Source organism: Ammospiza nelsoni, chromosome 13, assembly GCF_027579445.1.
Source record: "Ammospiza nelsoni isolate bAmmNel1 chromosome 13, bAmmNel1.pri, whole genome shotgun sequence".
Classification (NCBI taxonomy): Eukaryota; Metazoa; Chordata; class Aves; order Passeriformes; family Passerellidae; genus Ammospiza; species Ammospiza nelsoni.
In genome coordinates, this window is record NC_080645.1 from 21,466,171 (window position 1) to 21,480,386 (window position 14,216).

Genomic DNA, 14,216 nt, shown 5'->3' on the forward strand with positions numbered 1-14,216 from the left:
CTAAATTTTTATTGAGTCCTTTGTTTAATTGTATTGAGACAGACTCAAAAATATGAAATAAAATCAATGTTTTAGTAGGTGTAGCCTGGTGGATTTGGCGCTCGGGTAAGGCAGATAGTACGGTGAGTCTGGTGAGTTAGGATCTTACTACAGCTCAGCTTCAACTCTTACAAAAATAGGAGTGATTAGTGTGAAATGTTTCAGGGTGTCTGTTCTCCTCCTGCTCAGCCTCGCTGCCTATGGGCTGCTTCTTGCTCTCTGGCTTTTGCCATGCAGTTATGTCACAGAATGTCACAAGTGTCACAGAATCCTAGGATGGTTTGGGTGGGAAGGAGCCTTAAAGCCCATCCTGTTCCACCCCCTGCCATGGCAGGGATCCTTTCTGCTGTCCCAAGCCCCCTTCAGCCTGGCCATGGGCACTGCCAGGGATCCAGGGGCAGCCACAGCTGCTCTGGGTGCCTGTGCCAGGGTCTCCCCAGCCTCACAGGGAAGGATTCCTTCCCAATGTCCCATCCAAATCTGTATCTCTGTGGTTCACTGGCACTTAGCAGTGCTGTGTTAACGCTTGGTCTTGGTGTTCTTAAAAATCTTTCCCAACCTTAGTGATTTTGTGATTGTTTGAACAGTTGCTGTGTTTTATCTATTCTATGTATGCTCAAGCAGGGTCCTTTTTTTTTCTCTCTATGAAACCTAAACCTGTTTCCAGGGCTTGTTTTCCCTACTGCTGAGCTTGTGATGTCAAATCAATGGAGTTGCAAAGATGTTGGGAAATGCAGGAGTGTGATAGTCTGTAGTATGTCCTAAATCCTCTTTTGACAGATACAGTACAAAAGCTGATTTACTCTTTGTTGTGTATTCTGTCTTCCAAATAATTTTTCTTGTAATTTTATAATGTAAAAATTTCTGCTGTCCCTTAAGCAGAGCTGCCATGGCCTGCAGTTGTCATTGGTGATTCTCACTTCTGCAAGTGAGAGTTTGGATCACCTAAGGAATACTCAGAAAAACCAACCAAACAAAGAAAAAGGAAAAAGCCCAAACCTCAACAACAACAAACCGTCTGCAGTGAAGTAGGAAGTGCTTTAGTGGTCACTGATCTGTCTGGGCTGTGCCTGTCTCAGTCTGTTTCTCTTCTGGTTTATGCACTGAGCTTTGTCTCTCTCCTAGTTTCCTTTCTCAGCCTCTCAGAGCTTCCTCTGTTGAGCTTCTTACTGGATCCTTGTTATCCTTCCTTGGCTTCCCTCCACGCTGTCCCTGTGTCCTCTGCTGGGTCCCTGTGCCAGCCGTGTTATCCGCATTGCTGTCTCAATGCCTGACACATCCCATGGGCTGGGATAGATCCCTGTCAGGGTTCTGGGTGTGCTGTCCCAGAGCAGCTGGAGGAGCAGCTGGAGTTTTGTCTGCTCACTCACATCCTGAAGGGTACTGAAGTGTTGTATTTCCACTGCAGGAGTTCTCCACTGGGTCCTGAGGTTGCTTCTCCTGGTTCAGCCTTTAGGGAGGGAGAGCAGCCCCGCTGTGAGATGTGAGCTCTCTCTGGTGGGGTGGCCCAAGTCTTCTGAAATGTGTCCTGAATTCTCTTGTGGTATTGGGAAGAAATTCTTCCCTGTGAGACTGGGGAGACCCTGGCACAGGTGCCCAGAGCAGCTGTGGCTGCCCCTGATCCCTGGCAGTGTCCGTGGCCAGGCTGGAGGGGGCTTGGAGCAACCTGGGACAGCAGAAGGGGTCCCTGCCCGTGGCTGGGGGTTTAATGAGATGTGCATTAAGATCTCTTCCCACCCAAGCCATTCCAGGATTCTGTCATTCTCTGAATTCTGTGTAATTACCAAACTCAGTCAGTGCTGTTCCTGGGCTCTGCAGGAAAACCTGTTTCTCTTGGGGTGAAGAGCCAGAGGGTTCCTCAGCTGGCTCTTACAGGCTCTTCCTGATGGGCAAAGTAATCTGCTTCAAAGTCTTCCCACACTCTTTTGTGTACAGAAAAATCCCTGAGGGCCATGTGATACGAATGTCTTTTAACAAAGTGAAGCTTTGATTAGATTTTGACTATTTAGAGCTCCCCCATTTCCTCATCATTCTCTAAAAACTCGGTGAACTAAGATATTGTGGTTGAATCAGTGGCCTCCAAGCTCAGCCACTAAGCTGTGGTTATGGACACTGAAATTCTGAGCAGAACTGTACTTCAGGATAAACAGATAAACCAACCACAAGGTCTTCTGGCAGAGCTCTGGATTTTTTAGGCCTAGAGTAGATTCTGGTTTTGGCATCCCTTACCCACAAAAGTTTCTGAAGTATGTTAAGTCACACATATTGTTTCCATAAAATGCAGTGGCCTTTGGAGTGAGGAGTGACAATGTGACATTTGGAGCCTTGGTAATTCTTGGTAAAACACAAAACTGTGTCTTAGATTAGCATCACAGGACCTTTATATGTGTGCAGGTGCTCTGAAACTGAATTTGCATCCCTAGTGGGGGGTGAGGTGGAATATGGATACTGTTATTTTTCCTTTATTGTTAATTTGCTGGTGCTCACTTCACTTCATTGACATCCCTAGTGTAGCAAGGGCTGCTTGCTACTTCATAATTTCTAATTGTTTTTTAATCTCAGTTCCATATAAACAACTCTCTTGGCCTGTTTGCTTGCTTGTTTTTTTGATCAGCTTAGTGACCATCATTAGAAGAGATTTCTGCTCCGATGCCACCACTGATTAGAGGAGGACACCAAGGTTTTGTCTAATCTCTGGTGTGACTGTCATGTGCTGCAGCAAGGAAATGGCTTTGGAAGGAGCAGCCAAATCTGTGCGGGTATTAAACCATGTGGAGGAGAGGAGTATCCGTGGGGATCAAATGGGCAGCCACTCAGTGCAGGGAGCTTATTAAAGACAAGGATTAACTTGGCTGCTGTTCATGAGGTCATGGAAGTGGTGAGGGATTTCCAGGATGTACCTTTCCTTAAGGGCAAAAATGTCAGCAGCAAGTGGAAAATGCCCATCTGTGCTGCTAGTGCTGATAATTCAGGTACTTCTCGTCTTCTCCCATGTATTGATCTTGCTCTCCACATGGTTTCTGTGGAGCCGGAAACCTGCCATTACCTGTTAGTCCAGGGGTGGGGATTGAAGGGATGCTGCTGCAGGAGCCCCTGGCGTTACAGAGGGTGAAGTCCCAGGAGCAGGAGTCAGTGTGGGACAGACAGACAGTGTGGGACAGGTCTCCCAGGAGCAGGAGTCAGTGTGGGACAGACAGACAGTGTGGGACAGGTCTCCCAGGAGCAGGAGTCAGTGTGGGACAGACAGACAGTGTGGGACAGGTCTCCCAGGAGCAGGAGTCAGTGTGGGACAGACAGACAGTGTGGGACAGGTCTCCCAGGAGCAGGAGTCACCGGGGGACAGAGCTCTCTCTGGAGGAGAATTCCAGCAGCCTGCTCGAGGCTGGGCCTGGGAACAGCCTGGAGGAGTGGTGGTGGAGCTGGAGCTGCAGCCAGGGCCCTCTGCTTTAGTTATGAGCAAACTTCTCTGTCAGGTTTGTGGCTTGGCTCCCAGCTGTGGCAGTTCCAGGTAACATGGCTTAGCTTTTGATATGGAGCAGCAAAGCTTAGGGGTATCTTTTCTCCATGTAAAGAAAGTTCCATAATGTTTAAAGTGTTTGGGAGTCCTTGCAAACTGAGGATATCTGCATTCCTCCTGAATGAGCTGCTGTTGTTTGAAACATTGGAATTGGGTATTCTCTGCTCTCTTCCTTGCCTCTATGCTCCCAGCATCACCAGGTGCTGAGTTACAGGTAGCACAATTTGGTCAGCCAGCCAGAGGGATCTCAATTCAATTTGTGTCACAGAAGTTTGAGGGCAGAGAGGTTCTGTGACACCCTGAGCCAGTAATAGGACAGCACAAGATAACAGGGCACTAAATTTCTAGAAATCACAGTTTTTATTCTGTGCAGCTGAAATGTCTGTGTAGGTGCAGCCAGAAAATCATGGAGGATTCATGGCCCAAAAGAAGGAAATACCTACTCTTTGGGAGAAGCAGGGCTTTGCATGGGACATGTGCAAGCTCCTCAGGGAATCTTGGAGTTGTCTCAGCATTCCCACACAGGAAGCGGTTGTGTTGTGTTCTCTTTGCTCCTGTAAGCTTAATTGCTCTGTTCCTAAGAATAAAGTTTAAATGGAATCACAGCGTGCTGGTGAGTGAGGAGGGTGATGTTGCAGGTCACAAGGTGCGCTGTGTTTCTGAAAGGTCCCTTGGTGCTGTGAGGATGAGGATGGGCTGGGAGTTCCAGAGGGATTTGCTGCTGCTGGGGATGGATGGCCCAGCACTCAGACTTTGCTGTTGCCCAGGTCTGTAACTCAAACTGGTTAGGCTGTGTGCAGAAATCCAAAATCATTCCTAGAAAAGGACAGCTGTGTGTGTGCACTGAGGGGAAGTGAGTAGAACAGGAAATGAAGGACCTTGTAGAATTTGGTTTGCCATCACAAACCACCAGCCTTTTGCACTCCTGCTGTAGCATCGCCACATCAGTTTCACATGCTGCCTTTTGTACCTTCTCAGCATTATTTTTCCTGAATCTTTCCTCTTTCCTCTCCCCTTCGAAGACAGAGGTCCTGTCACCAGTGCTGGGGCTGATCCAGGTCCGTGTTGACCCAGGGATGTATTTTGTGTGGACTGGTGGTCATGTGTCCGGCCCTGCCACAGACACCTTTTGTGCAGTTATCTTAACTTGAAATGACCCAATTCCAGAGAATCCTGGCATGCTTTTGGTTGAAAGGGACCTTAAACCCATCCAGTGCCACCCCTGCCATGGCAGGGACACCCTCCACCATCCCAGGGTGCTCCCAGCCCTGTCCAGCCCGGCCTTGGGCACTGCCAGGGATCCAGGGGCAGCCACAGCTGCTCTGGGCACCTGTGCCAGGGCCTGCCCACCCTGCCAGTGAAAAATTCCTTCCTAAATTTTTTTATTATTTTTTATTGATATATAAATTCAGAATGTCGTGTGCAGGTTCAAGTAGCACACAACAAAAATCTTCTCTTTCCCGATTCCAAGTGCTGTGTTGTTGGATCCTGATCCCATGTTTGCTGTGGTTCTGGTCCATATAACCATGTGAAATAGAATTTTCTGGACTCTCAGTACAACTGGCAGGAAGATCAAAGTTCCAAGCAGCTGATCTCAGATGAGAGATTATAAAGGCAGGATAATCGGATAAAGGGCAGTTGAAGAAATTTGACACTTAAAATACTTTTTGTAAATCTGCCTGTCCCTGTGTGTCCTTGGTCTTGGGAGGAGAATTTGGGAAGCTGGGCTTGTCTAGGCGAGATATTTTGAGGCAAGATAAGAGATTTGGAAGTTTACTGTAGATAATGTCTAATAACTGATTAACAGGTGAGGATTTGTGTCGGGGAATGAGCGTGTGGGACTTCTGGCTGTTCACTAGTGTTTGGTTATCTGGTTTGTGTGTTATCTTGTTTATATTTCATAATAACACTAATCCTGAAGCACGTGTTCCTTGCTTCCTGTAGGGAGAGAGAAAATGTGTTTAAATGTTGGGTATAAATGGAGCTACTTCCAGGAAAAAAACTCTAGAAACTTGGGATCAACCAGTGTATTCATGAAAGGAATTGAAATCAGCAATAAATTGCAGGACACTCAGTGCTGTCAGACAGCTTTAACTTCCTCCCTGATTCAGTGCTGGCTGCTGGAAGCAGGAATTCTGTCTACACATTTTTTCTCGCTAATTATGTAGAAACACGTAATGATGCTGAAATGCTATTTTAGCCTCCAAATGTAATACTGCATTTCTGCAGCAGCCTTTCCCTTTTGTGGGTGTTTTCTGCATGAATCAACGTAAAATTCTAGCAGGAAATGTGATGTTCTCAGTATTGGTGAGTGCACACAGGTGTAAGACTGGTGATGGAGAGGGGCTGGGCAGAAGCTTCAGCTCTTGGGACAGTGTGAGGCATGGGGGAGCTGTATCCTCTGGGGAAGAATTGGTTTCCTTGCAACAACTCTCATGTTTCTGGAATTTGTCACTTTTTGCTTTAATGCTATTTATAGTTCAGCATATATAAACATTGGCCTGTGTTTAGGTGAAAACACAAAGTTTCATTTGAAGTCTGATGTGTGTGGAGTAGGTTTGTGGCAGTGAGGGTTCTTAAAGGTACCCAGGCACTTGGGGTTCCTCTGGACAGTGTTGAGCTGCAGCTCAGTAATGGTGTGTTTTAGACTGTGAGGCTGCATCTGGTGCAAGAAAAGCCAGGAGAGTTGTTTTCCTTCTGAAAGCTTGGATTTGACCATCACCTTGTGCCATGAGTTCATAGATTCACAGGATGGTTTGGAAGGGATTGGAAGGTAGCACTTGTTCTCGCTTCTGTTCCTGTTGTACTACAAGGAGCAGCTGCATTTGCTTTTCCTCAGAGATGAGTGCAGCAGTTTGTACAAGCCCTTGTAAGTGAGCACCAGCCTTTACTCCAGCCGGCACTGGCACTTCTACCTGTAGCAGGAGAATCACAGGCTGGGAAAATTCAGGGCTGCTGCTGCTCAAATTGTTCAGTGAGGGGCTCCAAAATGAGGGGCTGCAACAGTGTGTCTGCAGGTAAATACAGAGACTCGATATTTCATGTGTAAGTTGGGTATATACACACACCTCCATTCCTTTCTCCTCAAGAAATCCTCTGAGAGGAGTGAATTGTCATCGTCATCTGTCATGACTCATATTCAGAGTTGACTACAAAAGCTCCTTTCCAAACCCCAAGTTCTTGGGTAATCGAGAGCTTGTCTCCTTGGGCTGATTCTTGGGGATTTTTTCGTTTAAGAAATTTATTTTTTACTCCAATGTGGCGAAGATTCTGTGAAGCCTTTTGCTTTAGAGTTATGCTTACATCTCAGACTCCCACAGGATAATTTTTTCTCAGGGAGCACATGATTTTTGCAGTAATCCACAAGCAACACAATTCTAATCTTTGTGAGTAATTCCAACGATATGATAAAGAGGGAGGGAAGGAAAAGGCAGCATTAGAATTGAAGTACATTCCCAAAGATCACAAGACCATTAAGAGCAAATCTTTAACTTCATGCTTCATTGATAAAGACCAAGGTACTTGAAATGTGGTCTAAAATACAACACCCAGCCTCTACCCTGAAGCCCCTGGTGAGCACCCCTAAGGCTGCAGGTGTACAGGAGGCTGGAGTTAACTTGAGAGCTGGAAATAGGTGAGGATGGAGCAAGCTCTTAGGAGGGAGCCTTAGGAGGTCTCCTGGGTGACACACAAGGAGGAAGACAGATCAGACCCACGGGGTTAATACAGCACAGGGAAGACAAGGAGCTTGCTGGAGCAAGCCCTGAGGAGGTCATTGATCCCAGGGCTGGAGCCCCTTGGCTCTGGTGCCAGGCTGGGACAGCTGGGGGAGCTCACCTGCAGAGGAGAAGGCTCCAGGGGAGATCTTGGAGCCCCTTCCAGCACCTAAAAGGGCTTCAGGAGAGCTGGAGAGAGGCTGGGGCAAGACATGGAGGGACAGGACACAGGGAATGGCTCCCACTGCCACAGATCAGGGTTAGATGGGATACTGGGAATTAGGAATTCCTGGCTGTGAGAGTGCTGAGACCCTGGCACAGGTGCCCAGAGCCGCTGTGGCTGCCCCTGGATCCCTGGCAGTGCCCAAGGCCAGGCTGGACAGGGCTGGGAGCACCCTGGGACAGCAGAAGGGGTCCCTGCCATGGCAGGGGTGGCACTGGATGGGCTTTAAGGTCCCTTCCCCCCCAAATCCAGTCTGTGATTCTAAGACTCCATGGGATGTTGTTAGGGTGATGGTGCCAAATGAGACTTTTTTTCCTTAGGAAGTCAGCTGCACAGTTGGAATTCTGAAAACAGGTTTGTCTCAGATTCTCGCGTGATGTGCTGCCCTCAGCCCTTCGTTCTGGATGAGAACAGTTTCTCTGGAAGTTTATGAATTATTTCTTTGTTTGAACAAGTTTGTGTCCTTTGTTTCAGCCTTCAGAATGTGCATCTTAATGTTTGTTTGTTTTCTGAAATAACTTTAGTCCATGCTGTTATTTCCAAGCACTTACTGTGACTTTGCCCAAAGGTTCTGAAAGGGTTGGGTTATAGTTCATATCTTTTGGGCAAAAACATTATTTCTTTCCTTGTGTAGGGCACGGGTGACATTTTGATCAAGTTCTTTTTGTTCCACAGAATCTGTCTATGACCTTCTCCCAAAGGAGCTGCAGTTACCACCTTCCAGAGAAACATCCATAGCATCCATGAGCCAAACAAGCGGTGGTGAGGCCGGTTCGCCGCCTCCAGCTGTAGTTGCTGCTGGTAAGGACTCTCCTTTATTCTGCTGTTTTCTTAAGGTTTGTCACGTTCTGGCCAACATGAACAGTGCTGGCAAAGTTCTGAGTGTACAAAAGAGCTCGTGGAGAAGTAGCAGAGTTCATTCTAGGAGAATGTAGGTGGTGTAGTTCAGCTGGGCGATCAAAAGCATCAGGTATTTTATGTTGAGTTGCTGTGTTTCATACATGCATCTCCATAAGCAGTAAATTAGCTGTTCCTCTGTTCTGTTATGCCACACAGGCAATTAACTCCTAGAATGCACTCTGTCTTCCAAGGGAATAAAATCCCTGTTTGGAGCTAAGGCGGAACGCTGACTGACTAAGCCAGTGGATCCTAGTTAGGATAAAAATGGAATGGGAGATGACATTTTGGGCCATGAAGCTTTTACCAAAATGTGAGGAGGAAGAAAAGGTCATGTTTTCCATTGGGCCCTGAGGAAGTGTAGAATTTAAACTCCTTTCACACACATCTCTAGTGTGGAGTGGTAAAAGATCCTCAGATACATGAGGATATAATGTATATCAGCTGGAACTCTAAAAGACCAGTGTAGTTATTTTTTCAATTGACAACGTATAAAAAAGAGGCATGACCTTTTAATCTGCATCCATTTCTTATTCCCAGCCATGTTCTAGACTTTAAAGACTATCATTGATCTTCATTAAACATAAAAAAGTGAGGATCTAGGGGCAAAGCTCTGATTTGGGAGATAAGCCTCAGTGCTGGCTTTCATCTGGGATTCTTGTCAGTAACTTGTATATTTTAGTGCAGATCTGTGCAATGGGGAAAAAAGATAATTTTACCCATTATAGATGTGTCTCCCTTCAGTGGATAAGGGTGTTTTTTCATAATTTGATCCCTGTATTTTTTACAAGGTCATGTTCCACTTTCCTAATTGGCGTTAAATTTTTGCTTTAGAAAAAAATGGCTATAGGGTGAGGATTCAGGTAGCTGCAGTATTCCTGTTTCTCTCTCTCCAAGTTCATATGCATTAAATGTTTGTGTGAGAACGTTTCCCAGATTTGCATGGTCCTGGAATCCTGATCAGAACCTGAAGTGGTTGTAGGTTTGTCAGAGAAACTTTACAGCACTGCTCACCATTCATGTTTTGCCAGACCTCTCCTGAGAACCTGTGGATTTAACTGTGCACAGTGGAACTTGGTCATTGAAAGAATTTGATGCTTTTATTATATCAAAAGGATTTGATGTTTTTATATCACTTACTAAAAAAATAATTTGGCCATCTGTTTCTAAAGTCAAGGTGCTGAATAATGGGTTTGGTTCATAGACAGCAGCAACCAAATCTTGTAGAAACTTATATCCTCAAAACAACTGAACAAAACCAGCCCACAAACCCTGCTGCACTCTAAATCCACAGACAGGCCTGAACTGCTAATTAATTCTGTACCTAACAGAAAAGACTTAAACTTGAATGGAACTAAAAGTCTGTTGCCTCCAGGTATTTGACATCTGCCAGCAGCCAGTCCAGATCCTTAAAAAAAACTGAGATGCATTCATTGGGTGTGTTTGGGTTAAACTGCAGCACAAGTTTCTGGAATGAAAAGTTTTAAAAAATGAATATTGAGGCTTCTTGTTAAAAGTGAAAGAAGACCTGATCATTCACATATCCACACTGTTCAATGTCAGAGACCACAGAGGGTCACAAGGACTGAGCTGATAGCAAGTTGAGAGCTGGGATTGTTCACTGTGGAGAAGGGAAGGGTCCAGGGTGACCTTAGAGCTCTTCCAGGGCCCAAAGGGGCTCCAGGAGACCTGGAGAGGAACTTGGGACAAGGGCCTGGAGGGACAGTTGTTAAAAATTCTGTTTAAACTGCCCCACCCAACAAGACATAACCCCAGAGGAGCAAAGACCCGTTTTGTTTCCATTGCTGGTTTGAACGTGGCACGTTCTGTGTTCTTTCTGTAGCTGTGCCCCCTTGGTAGAGAAAAGGGTGGTTTACTATTTTCTTTAATTGTTTTGGGATTCCTGCAGCATCTTTGAGAATTCCAGCACACTTTCAGTCTCTTGCCCTGCCTTGAGTATTAATGAGAGGTCTGGCTGGGCTTTCTCTGCAGGAAAATTATCCTGAGCTTTGTGCAAACCAGGTGCTTATACAGGGAACCACACATACATTTTATACTTACATTTCAGAAGATTAAGACTGACTATCATTTGCATTCATCAAATGTTTTATAGCAGACTGCAGGCAGATTTTTTGGGGAGCTGATGCTGTACAAAAACAGCGTAAGGAGGAAGGACTGGCAACCTCTTGTTCTGTATCTGAAATTTTTCCCTTTTTTGTGTCAGTCTTTCTATTTTATTTTTTTTTTTTTGGTCTGGTCTTACTTGCCTTAAAACCTCCTTTTTTAGGAATGAGAGGGAAATGATAGTTCAGTCTGCATAAGGCTGTATGTAATCTCATTTACTCTTGTTTTTAAAAGGAAGGGCTAATTTGAACAGTTAGCCGCAACATGTAGAATTCCCCTACAGATCTGATTACTCTGGATAATGAGAGGATTCCGTGACAGGGATTGATCCACAGTGTTCAGAGCTTTTCCCTACTCCTCTGGTAGTTCACACAGCTTGTTCTCTGCTTCCTGAAACACAAAGTAAGGCAATATCTGGCTGAAATTCAGCTTACTCTAGAGTTTTTTGTCACCTTGCTGTGGGGTTTTGTCCCATATAAATCATATTGTAGGCTGGAAATACTGCTGCAGTTAACTCCTGTTTTTTTTGGAGGAGCAGGATAGGCTGGTTTTAGCAGTGATGACCTCACAGTGACAGACTTCTAGTTCTTCTTCCATTTGGAAATTTATTTCATGATTTACAGAACAGTTGTAAGAGTATGAAAATGGAATGTTGCTGATTGGATTTTCATTAATTGGTTAATAAATGTGTATCTCCTATTCATTAATCCAGACATATGAGGCATTACCCACTCTGAATATCAGACAAGTGTGATTTCATAGAACTCTGGGATTTTGAGCTGCTATCTCAAGCTTCTAATTCTGTAGTTCTGGGAAACAGAAGGGAGGGAACAGATCTGTTTTTACCCCTGGAAACCATTCTCTGTGCTTGCTACTTGAATTCCAGTGTCTTTGTTCAGGGGACAGGAAAAGGAGGATTTTGCCTGGTGCAGCACCATAAACACATTAAATATGAATCATCTCCAGACTCTGGAAATGCATGAGGGTGTCATGCTGAGAAATGTCATTGTGTGCTCTGCCTGGAGATTTTACATGAAATAAATGAGCCTGGAGCTTTCCCAGTGCTCCTGCCAGTGCTTGTGAGCTCCACTTGTGAGGAGCAATGCTTGAGTCCCTCCTCAGTTGTTCTAAAAGCCTGAACAATTTTTTGGTGTTGATCAAGGCACCTTGAACCTTAAAATGCTTCAAATTCACTCTGCCAATTTGAGTCCTTTCTCAAAGGAGTCTTTCCAGCTTGTGGGTAGCACATGGTTCCTGTCCTTGGAGAATGATCAGGAGTATTTTCAGCCATATCCTTTAAATGAGTGTTGCTTTTTCATCTTTTATCTCCAGTGCCAGGAATGCTCGACCCTTCTGAACCCCAGTGAACTGTTACAGCAACTCACTTCCCTTCTCACCATCCCTTGTTCTTCCTGCAGCAGGACTTGGAATGAGATGCTTCATCTCGTTGATGATCTCTCAAGCTGCTTTCCATTTCCCACAGAGGCAAATATATATATATATATTTCCATATTTTTTGCATTGCTGTCTGGTTTCCAGTTCTTATTCCCCAGTGGAATTCTCCAGAGTGGTGTTCTTGCTGCAGCAGAAGGGGAACAGGTTTTGTGCTACTGAAATGTATTTACTGATCTCTTCTTTTGCATTCTCCATACTGGGATGCTGTAAATCTGTGATGTAGTGAAGTCTGCTGGCTCCCAAGCACCTGTGATTACATTCTAGGAAAATAATAGGTAAATGATGAAGCTTCATCTTTTTGTGATCAATTTTATGTTTGTTTTTATACTTATTTTTAATTAAAGGGACAATCTACTTGCCCAAACAGATGTAATCGGCTTTTTTTGTTTGGAATTGTAACTGAAGTGTTGCCATAAGCATCTTTGGTTATTTTAATTATGAAAATACAGTCTTTGATTTGGAATTGCTGCTTTAGAGACACGGATAAAGATACCTGCACTGCCTGTAGGGTAGAGATTGGTGCTAAGGGGTCATGTTTTCTGCTGCCAAAATAAGGCTTTTTCATCCTTCTCCAATGGAAGGTTCTGATGAAGCCTCAAAATGGAGATGGGTTTGTTTTGGTTTGGTTTTCCCTGAGTGGCTTCTCAGGCTTCTTCATTTTTATTTTTACTGAAAATATTTTGTCCAGTTATCATCCTTCCTGGTGTCATTAGTCAGTTTTTCCTGTTGATACAGAAATAATTACCAGCCATTTCAAAGGGGATCTCAGTGCTGTCCCCAGTTCTCTTATCCCGGGCTTACGATTGTAAACAAATGAGCAGAAAAAAAGATTCTTCTTTGTAGTTGGTCCCCGATGCCTGTATAAAAACTTCCATTTCTTTGTAGGCTTTTCCCTTCCTCTTCCCACCGCCCTCGCAGCTGGAAGTGCCTTCCTGTCCTTTCCAGGAGGATCTTCCGGGGATTTCTGTCGGCAGCCTGCCTGCTGCAGTCACCAAATACTCCTGCGTTACACACTGAGCTTCAGGCAGACCCTGAGGCTCCTTCAGAACTCACCCTCTGCTGCCCTACATGGGTTTAGGTGTTTCTTCTGGAAGTTCGTGGCCCAAAGGAGCCGTGCTGGAGCCCAGGCTGGACAGGCCAGGCTTGGTGAGGGTCCACTCAGCTTGGAGAGGTTCCTTCATCATTCCAGAGGGTCTTCTGGTGAGACAACATTGCTGGGAAATGCCAGAGATAAAGATTTTTCTTACTGTTTCCATTTGATGGAAACATTTTAGGTGTGTTCTCTCTAAATTGAGTTGGAATATTCCAGTTGTACAGAGTGATGTGTGTTGAGGGCCTTCCTGATCTGTGAGCTTCCTTAGAATTCCACATTTGTATTGGTGTTCATGTCTAGTTCTTATCTTTTTCCTACATAGTATGCTTTCAGTCTTCATGAATTTCACATCTAGTTCCCATCTTTTTTCTAAATTTATTTTCAGTCTTCATGGATTTCATGCAGTCAGTGCACCCAATTTTCTGGAACCGCTCAATCAAACAGAAACTGTTTCATCATTCGTGAGGTTTTTTTCTTACAGCAATTTCTTGCATTAAATAGCTGCTGTTATTAGATCAGAAAGACTTGAGTACTACTTTGTGGCAGGAGAATTCCGTGTTCCATAAGGAATAACGGAAAACCAAGGTTGTGAGGGACAAGATGAGTCCTATTGTGCCACGGCTTGGGCACCTCCTCCTGTTGCAGCATCTTGAGGGCCAAGAGCAGTTCTCGACCTCTTAGGGAAAACCCACCCCTGTATCTAAAAGATCAAACTGTTTCGGTCTGTTTGTTGAATGGAGGTGTTCTTGGCCAAACCCACTGATCCAACAGCTCCTGCAGGGAGATGGGGAGGTGCTGAGGGCAGGCAGGGCTTGGAGAGAGCAGCTGTGGGTCCCAGAGTTCTGCTGGCTTGGAATCAGCCCTTACACTGAGTGGGAGGGATCTGAGATCCATGGAATTGGTGTGTGTGAGCCACTAACAAACAAAAGTCCTCCTTAGATACCTAAACTTGAGTGTTAATTGAATTATGGGAGTCATAACAAATCCATTGATTGATGTATTTACCCAAAGTATAATAATACACTGCTTGGGTCAGCATGGGAATGTAAAGGGGAATTTACACTGTTGGGCTTAATGTAAATTAAATTAACCTACCTATCTTGAATCTGAGTGTGTTTAATGACTGGTGAATTGGATTGCTTTATGATATTT

General features: G+C 44.9%; 1 protein-coding gene across 1 annotated transcript in view; it reads left to right on the forward strand.

The window, feature by feature from the left end:
* NFAT5 (nuclear factor of activated T cells 5) overlaps nucleotides 1–14,216 on the forward strand; it is a 55,160-nt gene that overhangs the window by 10,196 nt on the left and 30,748 nt on the right. The window contains exon 2 of the mRNA XM_059481325.1: nucleotides 8,171–8,296. Coding sequence (XP_059337308.1) covers nucleotides 8,171–8,296 — 126 coding nt within the window. The remainder of the gene's footprint in view (nucleotides 1–8,170; nucleotides 8,297–14,216) is intronic.